Genomic DNA, 11,820 nt, shown 5'->3' on the forward strand with positions numbered 1-11,820 from the left:
TACCGTAAGAAATTCAATGATTATAATATATATATATATATATATATATATATATATATATATATATATATATATATATATATATATATATATATATATATAAAAGTTTATTGACCAAATTAAAATATTTTAATTTTATTTAAAAAAATATCACAAGTAGTTTGATGGTGGATTCTAGAGTGAGGGTCCAACCAAATCCCTCACCGTGAACCATGAACAAAAACCATTAGATTATGTTGTCCTACCAGATCTTACAATGCACCCCTCATACATGATAATTATTTCTTTCTTTCTTCTCTCTTCCTTTCACCTCCAACAACTACCATCAATTAGCCATGACAGATCCCACTCTCTTCATTGTCTGACATTATCATCTACGGTTTCTCTGTGAATCTCACTACCACCAACTGCAGCATCCATGTTTTGAGAATATCACTTGTAACAACGTTATAAATTTGAGAACTTTTAAAGAAAAGAACAACCCTTACAAATTAAGAAATGCTAGGAGAGAAGATTGATACATATGTGCACAATGACTCACGTTATACATTTGAAACCAAATCTTCAATAATTATTTTTGAAGATTTATAAAAGTTGGTCCCAAAATCATAAGATAATAATAAGAATAAATTTTTGTGATTACTTGATAAGAATTAGAAATTGATTTACTTGATTTGATTGAAAACTTTGTTGTTATAATCCACTGATTTGGAAGTTGACATGGTTGGGAGGTTGACAGATTGAGAGTTTGACAGTGGTTGCCATAGGTGAGAGGAAGAGGGAAGAAAGAAAGAAACAATTATAATGTATGAGGGATGTATCGTAAGATCTGGTATGACAACATAATCGAATGGTTTTCTTTCATGGTTCACGGTGAGGGACTTGGTTGGACCCTCACCCTAGAATCCACCGTAGTTTGATAAATTATAAAATAGTAATAATTAAACATTTAAAATTTTCAAACACTAAAAAAAACACAAGATAGAAAAGGAAAATGATAGATCGAAATTTGAGTCCACGCAGAGTGAGTAAGCAAAAGAAGCAAAAAGTTATAGACATTTTAACCAAAAAACCACCTTTATCGTGAAGTAATTGACACGAAAGAAACTTGTAACCTAATAATTTTCCAAACATAGAAAAGATAATCTTTAACGTCGTGTTAGACGCGTCGTTTGACGTTGAAATGAAATTGATCAAAAATTAACTAATTTCATTCCCACTCATTCACTCTACTGTTTTTCTGTTTTTTTCCTCTATTAGTCGGTTAAGCTTGATTGTTTCTTTCTCCTCCATACTCACATTTCACATCATATATTTCAATTTCAATCAATTCAGTTTCATTTTTTCATTAAGCTGAAGTTGAAATCAGAAAGCATTCTGATTAATGATGGATCTGAGATATTTATTATTGATTATACTAGCTTTGGAAATTTTGTGTGTTGCGAATGGCGATAATTTGGTGTTTCAGGTGGAGCGTCGGAAAACGACTTTAAGTGGAATTAAACATCACGATCATCATCGTCGTGGTAGATTTCTTTCATCCGTTGATTTCAATCTTGGTGGTAATGGTCTTCCTACTAGAACCGGGTCAGTCTCTTTACTCAACTTTATTATTATTATCAATTTAATTACGACACTCTCTGCATCTAGTTATGTGTTGTCACGTAAATTTAATGAATATGTGTTTTATCGACCAAAAACAGTTATAGAGAGTTGATTCAGTGTTATTAATAGCGGATCGCCAAAAATCCGATGAATAGATCATGCAGCACGCAGATAAAAGCTACATAAGCAGAAATTAAGAAAAAATGACTGGCATTAAACTAAAAATCTCAATAGTTTGAACAATTAATAAAGCATGATGCATAGTTACATACATTGCTGCAGAAAGCTAGTAACATGAATTAAAACTGACTTAAATTTCAAAATATAAATATTTATGTTTAGTATCACTGTACTGTGATTCTGATATATTCATCGTGATACCAAACATACACAGAGTGAAGTTTGAACTTTGAAGTGAAGAGGAAGAGGGAAAGGTGGTTTAGTGACGAGAGGTTACCTAGGTAGTAGGGTTTAGGGGTGATATAAAACCCCATCTCATTACCGAATCAGCATTATTTTATTTTTAATGTTTTTAAAAATGTTAGGCGCAGCTTACGTGATATTTTTAATGTCATCATTACGGGAAAAAGCATAAAAGATAATAATAACTTCTAATACGTAAGCAATAACCGATATAGCCAATATGCAAAAAGTCACCGCTATTTCAGTGGTATGGATTCACAACAGCATATTGACTTTTGTCGCAGTTGCTCCAAATACCGATATGTAATAGTGGTATAACGGCGCTATACCAGTTATTTAACAACACTGAGTTAACTTTAGAGTTGTTTTATATAAGATGATGATGATGCTCTATAGTTTAATTGGTATGCACAGAGTAAAATGATATGTATTCATTTTTTATCCTGCTGTGAAGATATTTTAGGATCTAATTTAACTGTAGTATAGTGTAATGGTAGAAATATGAGTTAGTTTTGTTTAATTATTAATTATACAAATTCTTACCGATTTAATTTTTAATTTTGTTTTATTATTATGAGCTATGAATTTTTTGCTGACAATATACAACTACTTAATTTTGTTGAAAATTATTGAAGCGATACAATGTGGAACTTGATAAAATCTTGGGGACTAAGACTTTGTTCGGATAAACAACTTATTTTGCGGTTTTCAGCATAAGAACTTATGAATAAGCTATTTTTATAATACAAGATAAAATAAAGTCAAACACTGTTTTCGTATAATCTATATGCTGTTTTCATAAGCTGTCCTGGAGAGCTTATGGAAATAAGTTGAAAATAACTTATGGACATGTCATAACTCATAGGCTGTTTTTGTAAGTTCTCCAAACAATCTCACAAGTGTTTATGCCAATAGATAAGCTCAAATAAGCCAATCTAAACAAGCTCTAACTATAAACGAGGTCGCATGAGCTAAATCATGGGTTACCCTATTTGTCTGTCTCCTAATAAACCTCACACCAAGATCTAAAAAAGATTGAAAAAATGGAAATTGAGCTAAATTATAACATGAAGTTATTATCTTATTTGATTTAGGTTGTATTTCACTAAACTTGGGCTTGGCTCTCCAAAGAAGGACTACTATGTCCAAGTTGATACAGGAAGTGATATTCTGTGGGTGAATTGTGTTGAGTGCTCAAGATGTCCTACGAAAAGCCAAATTGGTGTATGTATGCATTTTCAATTGAAGAATCATCATCATATATAAGATATGATTGTGATACTAAGTCAAAGTTATGTTGACTTGACCCCTTATTTAATTTTTGTATTTTCATTGTTGTTGTTGTTACAACAGATGGACTTGACTCTCTATGACCCAAAGGGATCTCATACTTCAGAGTTAATTTCTTGTGATCATGAGTTTTGCTCTTCCACATATGATGGTCCGATTCCTGGTTGTAAGGCGGAAACACCCTGCCCCTATAGCATAACTTATGGAGATGGAAGTGCAACTACTGGATACTATGTCAGGGACTATCTTACTTTTGACCGGATCAACGGAAATCTCCATACCGCACCGCAAAATAGCAGCATCATTTTTGGGTGAGAATTGTTATTTCTTATACTCCACAATTTTCATTGTATTGTATGTTGTTGAATTTTCGGGCGATCATGTATGTTGTGTTAGTGTCATTGTTGTTGAATTGAATTAGGGGTTTTTGTTCTTTTTTCTCATGAGTGGGTTAATCTTCGGCTGTAGACAAAATTTCCGTTGCCTTTTTGAATTAACTGTTTTATGGTACTCAAATATTTTCCATTCAAGTGGCGAATTTAAGTGGGTCAATTTATTTAGAGACATTCATCTTCCTAGATTGATAAAGAATTAAAGAATAAAATCACTGGCTTGACATTTTTATTCCCCTCTTTTGCATCTCTGTGGGTCTTCGCTTGCTGACAGGTGTGGCGCTGTACAATCTGGCACATTGGGTGCATCTTCCGAAGAAGCCCTTGATGGAATAATTGGTTTTGGACAGGAAAATTCTTCTGTGCTTTCACAGCTTGCTGCATCTCGAAAGGTGAAAAAAATATTTTCACACTGCCTTGACAATATTCGTGGTGGTGGAATATTTGCCATAGGGGAATTGGTGGAACCAAAAGTCAGAACAACTCCATTGGTACCAAATATGTATGTTCATTAATCTAGTCTTTTGATCTCATGCCTTGATATTGGTTGTCATGTAAATCCAAGGGCAAAGCTTGTTGACACGCAATTTCAAAAGTATCAATAATGAAATTGTTATATAACCTCATTTCACGATCAATTGATCATAATTTTGTTTAAGTTGATATGCAATTAAGTAGGGAGCAGTACTTACTATAAGTTGAAGAAAAGAATTTTTCTAGTTGTGGATTTTATTTTTGGGAAGCCTTGGCGCAACGGTAAAGTTGTTGTCACATGACTGAAAGGTCACAGATTCAAGTCCTGTAAACAACCTCTTGTATAAAAATCAGTATAAGGCTGCATACAATACACCAATTGGTGGGACCCCTCCCAGACCCTGCGTATGCGAGAGCTTTAGTGCACCGGGCTGCCATTTTTTTATTGGATTTTATTTTTGTTCTTTGATTGGAATCCTCATAGGTATGGCTGCAAGTTAACCTTGGCTAAGATTGCTAGTTAGGTAAAGCCGTCTTCAGAGGCGTAGTTCTAGGGTTCATACCTTGACATTGCAGGTAAAGCTTGCCGAGATTCATGACCACTATTAAAACCAACCACCGTAGGGCTCTAGAGTTTTAGATTTGCATTTTTCTATCCATTTGGATAAATGTTTTAGTGGCGAGACTCAGAAGCCCACTACATTGATTTTAAGGGTTCATTGATAGTGCAGCATTTAAGCCATGGCCCCAAGCCATGGATGGTATATTTCAGAAAAGGGAAAAGAGGGACACGTGAAAGAGATTTAGTGGGAGAGATGTTTATACTAACTGGTAATCGAGTAGGGCCTAGGAGTAATGGATGAAAGGTGACCAGACTTAGGAGCTCAATACAGTAACTGATGTTAAGGGCCTATTATTATAGCAGTTAAGCTATGGCCCCAAGGAGTTGGAGGTATATTCCAAAAATGAGGGAAAGAGGAACACATGGAGTAGACTTAGTGGGAGAGACAATGTTAAGTGGAAATTTGAGAGGATCCCAGTAGTAATAGATGAAAGGAGGTGGTTATGAAGAGGGCAGAGACATGAATATGGAGGAAGGAAGGCAAATTTTTGTTTATGGGTATATGCGCTGGGTTTGGGCAGGAAGTTGGAATCTACTGTTGTTTCTTGTGATTCTTCTTTTCATTTTCTTGTTCGCAATTCTTCTTGTTTTTATTTGCTACCAATATACTCATATGTTCACAGTTTGAGTTCAATGTAACTCCCTTTCGTATCTTCTTTGGTGTTTCTATTATTGTGGTCTGTATCAATAAGATCCGAACATCTACCTCAATGCATATATATACCCATTTAAATGAGTCATAAAATGAAGTAACAAAAACTTCATCTTAAAGACAAATTTATAATTGGTTGATATGGGAGAAACAAAGCATTCATACTAATTATTTTTAATGAATTTTCATTTGTATATTACCATCAAATATCTTGCTTTTAATCAAATATCATTAGAATAGGTGTGATTAGCTAATCAATCTTTTCATGTTTTTTTTGTCACACCCTTGTTGGATCTGGTGCACTTATTTCAATTTTCAAACTGTAAAGAGTTTTGCGTATGTGAAATTCTATCTCTATCATTCTAGCTAGTTGTTATATGCATGATAGCTCCGGTGGTTTTCTGCAGTTCACTAGAAGGGAAATTAAGTCCCATAGGATATATCCATCTGAGACTGCTTTGAAAACTTTCCATGAATATTCTTTCAGTAATTCAGTTGGTCATGATGTATTTGATATTCAGTTTAGCTCTTGGGATTGTAATTATCTTATAACTGCAGTCTGTTGTTGACTATTGTAGGGCACATTACAATGTGGTTTTGAAGAATATTGAAGTTGATGGTGATGTTCTACAGCTTCCCTCGGATATATTTGATTCTGGAAATGGGAAGGGGACAGTGATTGATAGTGGAACAACCTTGGCTTATCTTCCTGTCATAGTTTATGACCAACTAATTCCAAAGGTATTTGTATCTAGAAAATATTAATTCAATTAATATTTCTTCTGGAGCACTTATGGTTGTTCTTTTTGATAGATTTTTGCCCGTCAGCCTGAATTGAAATTAGCTCGCATTGAGGAACAATTTAAATGTTTTCCGTATGCTGGAAAGTACGCCATTTACCATTGTAACATTTTTGTATAGAAATTTCAATTTTCTCTGTTATATCTGAGTAATTATTGTTTGCAAATATTAGGGTGTGATCTATTATTTGTTTGATTCATCATTGTTTTTTTATTGACTGAAGATATCTCAAATAATTTATCAGAGATACTAGAGATTTATGTCATTATTCATTTATCCTATTGGGTATGGTGACAACATCATATTTTCATTTAATTATATCTTCCCAAATGTCATATTTTTCTGTTTTGATAATATTAGTAATCCAATATTTTGAAGCCTACTGGAGGAAAAAGATTAGTATAAAATATAATAAAGGACATATGACAGTAGCAAGTAGGACCTAGTTAATATATTAGAGACTATGTATCATGATTAACTTTTGCACTTGAGCAAGGACATAGCTTTAACAAAAATTGAGTTGTTGACAAAATTACTGATTAGCTTCTTGATGAAGTGACCACATTATGTGCTATAAGAACTTCATTAAACAGAGAAAGAGTGCTAATTCCTTTTCTCGGTCCTTTTCATTTTCTTTTTGGGCTTTGTTGTCCATTTCCTTAGTTTGTTAAGGGATTAATTGAGTGGGTTGAATTGTTATCTGCAGATAGTTGTATACATGATTATTTTAAGTAGACTATAGATATATAGACTTTTTGTTGCTACACAGGAAAATAATTTTCTATTACAAAAGAGCCATTTAAGATGGTTCTTTAAAATTTTATTTAACTAGGTCTAAACTGTTCAAATGATGCTTGCTTTTTTACATTTTGAAAGCTGAATTTTATCAATTCAACAAAGCAACAATTGCACTTGATTCTCTGGCATATGGTTGAGCTCTGAATTTTTTGACCATTGTAACCTTGCAGTGTTGATGGTGGATTTCCAGTTGTCAAACTACATTTTGAGGGTTCTCTTTCTCTGACAGTTTATCCTCATGACTATCTGTTCCAATATAAGGTGGTATGAACTTGTTTATTCACTGTAGATGTACACTGACTCTAAACTGAGAAGCTTTGTAGATGCTAGAAACTCAAATTTCAATTTTGTACAAGTTTAACATGTCTGAAATGATTTCTCCCTCTCCGAACTGTACCCAGGTCCCAGGTGTTTTGTGTGTTATATCATACATGCTTATTAAGTGCCATATATTATATGTGTAGAGACATCATGTGATTGTAAATTAAATGGTCTGATGATCTATCCTTTGTTAACTCTTGACTTCAATGATGATCTAAATTGCCATATGGAGAATTTTACTGATATATTATGTATGTTTTCGATTTATTTTTGAATAGCTCATTTTGTTAAACTTGGTGCTGGTATGTACTATTATGTTTCTTGATATTATTTTTCCTTAATTTTGTCCTCTAGGCTGGTGTCCGATGTATTGGCTGGCAGAAAAGTGTGACCCAAACTAAGGATGGAAAGGACATGACACTTCTTGGAGGTACACTTTAAAATTAAATATCACTTTTAAATACTTAAGACTGAAAGTATTTTATTCCTCATATTGAACCAAATGGAATGCTCAATAGCTATTGTTGATTATTTTTCGATTTATTAGGATAGATTTAGTTTCCTTATTTGCTTATAAGTTTGCACAATCTCATTGTGAAATAAAAGTTGATCATTCTAAACTATTCAACTTGGTATCTAGAGCAAGGTTCGAAATCCTAATTTTTTTTTTTATCTGCGCGTTCAGTCTTCGTTAAGGCTACCCTAGTTTATTTTTCAGTTCTATCATTCATTAAAAAAAGACTTCTATTTCTTCTGCCGCTATCACCAACTGAGATACCGCCACACGACTGTGACCGGACACTGCTGATCTGCCATCGTCTGAAATCCTGCCGTTGAACACCCCTTCATGCACCTCCACACTCCGAACATCTATTTGGCACGTGAATCACGCGCAGCCTTCTGAGCGTACATTTGCGACACTGTTTGTTCCAGCTGGCTCACCTTCTCCTATTTTTGTTGGGACAACTTCCAGTTTGTGGGTCCCACGTTTGACACTTGTTTTGGAGGTTCTTTTGTTGTTTTATCACTGTGTATGTTGTCTTGAGGCTCATTGCTGCAGTGTTTTTGGTCTTTTGTCACTGGTATAGCATCACAAGGTCTACTGGTTCACAATTTGGATCCTTGATAACTGTGTTATTTGTGTTGTGTCGCCACACCAATTGTTGGAACGTTTGTGATCTGCACTTTTGTTTTTTTGGTTTGTTGTATGATGGTTGTCCAATAGATTTCATCTCCAGCCACTTTGGCTCATTTTGGTACGATTTGTCTATCTAACTTTGTGGGGATCATGGAATTCAGACTGGTGCTTCGGATCATGTCGTTGGTAATCCCTCTCTTTATCTCTAACTTGGCACCTCCTAAAATACATCACAACGTCACCCTTGCTAATGGTTCCAAGGCACAAGTTACTGGTATTGGTCAAGTTTCACCTTTGTCATCTCTATCTCTGAATTATGTGTTACTTGGACTTGGTTCTCCTTTTAATTTGATTTCAACCAGTAAACTTACTCGCTCTCTCAATTTAATTTGATTTCAACCAGTAAACTTACTCGCTCTCTCAATTTAATTTGATTTCAACACTTCCCCTCAAAAAGCTTGTTACAAATGTAAGTTATTTGAGGACCCCACAAAGATTTGGCGGCGATATCAGCAAGCTAATCCTTCAAACAAGTATATGATGTTTTGATGATTCCAAAGAGGATCTTCTCTCTAATTAAGTACCAGTCAACTTCTATATGTTTTGTTCTCTAATGAAAGATTGGACTGGACGAAAGATACGAAGTTGGCTGGTTATCACATTCTAGTTCCATAAGACCAATTTCACTGAAATGCAACTCTTGCAGTAAATGTCTCGACCACAAAAGCTCACATATGGCGTGAGCCATAACCCGGTATTCAGCCTTTGTACTCGGCCGTGTATTAACAACCTGCTTACTACTCTTCCACTAAATTATACTTCCACCCATGAAAAGACAATAACCGGAAGTCAGCCGTCTATGCCTGAAAGCTATTGCTCAATTGGCATTTGTATATCCAACAATGTCAATATGATTCCTATCGGTGTAAACGAGCTCCTTTTGAGGTGATCCTTTGTAGAAATTTGGGGCCTAACCCATCCTTACAAAACCGGCCTGTAAGGTGAGGAGTGCCTCCTGTTTATAAACTCTTATCAAGAGTCCTATCTAACAATAACCGGAAGTCAGCCGTCTATGCCTGAAAGCTACTGCTCAATTGGCATTTGTATATCCAACAATGTCAATATGATTCCTATCGGTGTAAACGAGCTCCTTTTGAGGTGATCCTTTGTAGAAATTTGGGGCCTAACCCATCCTTACAAAACCGGCTTGTAAGGTGAGGAGTGCCTCCTGTTTATAAACCTTATCAAGAGTCCTATCTAACCAATGTGGGACTAATTCCGCCCCCTCAAAGCCAACACAAGGTAATTAGGGGCAGATCGCAATAAAGGTGGGATTACCAACACACCCCCTCACGCTTGGGGTGGGATTTCCAACATCCTTTTATGCATTTGATAATTTGAATAACTGATGCCAATAACTATCATGAGGAGAGGTGAAAATCTACCCTGTCACATCGGCATAATACGACACATCTGGCCTGATCACAGTGAGATAGTTCAATTTACCGAGCAATTTTTGATATCTCCTCTAACTCACCATGCAAAATATTTTTTATGCCCAACTGTGCTTCATGACTAAAAAGAAGCAAACAAATGACATATTCACAATTGGTGATAAGGTCTCACTATAATCTTGACCATAGGCTGTGTATACCCCCTTGCTTTGACGGGCTTTCAATCGGTCCACATGGCCACCAGTGTCTATCTAAACATTCAACACCCATCTCATCAGTCATGGATTATCTCCACACTGAATGTGATACTTCCTGAACTATGTTAGGAATTGAGACAGACGAAAGAGCATAAACAAAAGCATAATAGGTGGGAGATCGACAGCATGGTACCAAATTATAAATGGAATGAAGGTTAAGGGTAGAATGTTTATTTTTGTGAACGGCAATACTAAAATCAGCAGAAGATGATGGAGCCAGATTAGGGGTAGAAGCGCCTAAAACATGAGCTGAAACACATGGTCCACACCGTCATTCATAAGTGACACCAAACCTATTCAAAGGGGAGGAGATTCTGGTGGTGTGATGAAGCACCACAAGAATAACATATGATAAATATTAATTGAATAAGTGCTTAATGAAGTTCTTTACCCATACCCCCCTCAATCATGGTACTTTATAGCATCCTATTAATAATATGTTGGTCTAAGCTTTAAATTGTTTAGCCATTTGTGTTAAACCTTGAGCATTCTCTCTCTCTGATGCTAAAATTCATTTTGGAAATCCCGTATCACAAGCGTTTTTTTTCCCCTTTCTTCCTTAACTTTCTCTTATAGGCTTTAAAATGTTAAGCCATTTGGTGTTAATTTAAGAATTGTGTACTTGCATTTAATTTAAAGTGTAAACCTTGATCCTCATTTTCTCTCTCTCTCTCTCTCTTTCTCTCTAATGCTAGAATTCATTTGGGAAAATCCTTCTCACAAGTATTGGATGTGTTAATATCATTTATTAACTTTTATTATTTTCAATTTCAGATTTGGTGCTTTCAAACAAACTTGTCTTGTACGATCTTGAGAATATGGCTATTGGATGGACTGAATACAATTGTGAGTACCAATTAGCCTTTCATAACTCTGTTTCCTACTTTGTTGTATGGTAAAAATATCCGCAGTTATACATTAATATGCAAAATTAGTCCAAGGTTACATCAAGTTATAACACCTAAGATTATTTCCTCTTCATTTGAACCAACTTCACCATTCCTCCTCTATACCTACTCCAGTTTGAAATATTTTTCAGCTTCATCTTTTCTGTTTATTGATCATTTTTTTAGTATTAGAAAAATAAGAAAGGTGAATTACAAACAGATTTTGACCAAACGAAGCCTCATCTGTTATAGCAGCCATCTAATCCACATGAATCTTATGGTTAATTTCTATTGTTTTTTAGGGTTAAGTTTGTTAATAGTATTGTATGCTAGAATAACTTGCTTAACACTGTTATTGTTTCTTTAGGCTCTTCCAGCATTAAAGTGAAGGATGCAACGACTGGAATAGTACATACAGTGGGTGCACACAATATTTCTTCAGCTTCTACCTTTTTAATTGGTAGAATATTGTCATTCTTTTTGTTGCTAATTGCCATGTTAAACTGTTTTTATAACTAGGTTCTGATGAGTTATGACATTCAATTTGATCTTGTTGTATCATAATTCCTTGAATGATAAGGTGTGCAGTGTGGTTGATATGGTATAATTTAACCAGTTCTCGTATAGATTATTATAGATGCAAAAGGGGCGATTTTTTTTTTAATTTTTTTGGAACATTTTGTTATTAAATGATGAAGGTTTATGA

General features: G+C 34.7%; 1 protein-coding gene across 3 annotated transcripts; it reads left to right on the forward strand.

Moving 5' to 3' along the window:
• The first annotated feature begins 1,026 nt into the window (after nt 1-1,026).
• Nucleotides 1,027-11,820, forward strand: LOC25484595 (aspartic proteinase 36). Of its 3 annotated transcripts, none has more exons than XM_013613448.3 (10): nt 1,031-1,587; nt 3,123-3,252; nt 3,382-3,629; nt 3,985-4,212; nt 6,037-6,199; nt 6,272-6,345; nt 7,228-7,321; nt 7,733-7,808; nt 11,002-11,073; nt 11,482-11,773. In XM_013613448.3, the coding sequence occupies exons 1-10, from the start codon at nt 1,385-1,387 to the stop codon at nt 11,631-11,633; spliced, it is 1,440 nt and encodes a 479-aa protein (XP_013468902.1). In that variant the 5' UTR covers nt 1,031-1,384; the 3' UTR covers nt 11,634-11,773. The 3 variants fall into 3 exon arrangements, with proteins under 3 accessions (XP_024637326.1, XP_013468902.1, XP_013468904.1); XM_013613450.3 differs by having other exon boundaries at nt 7,228-7,318; XM_024781558.2 differs by lacking the exon at nt 3,985-4,212 and having other exon boundaries at nt 1,027-1,587; nt 11,482-11,820.

This window comes from Medicago truncatula, chromosome 1 (genome assembly GCF_003473485.1).
Source record: "Medicago truncatula cultivar Jemalong A17 chromosome 1, MtrunA17r5.0-ANR, whole genome shotgun sequence".
NCBI lineage: Eukaryota > Viridiplantae > Streptophyta > Magnoliopsida > Fabales > Fabaceae > Medicago > Medicago truncatula.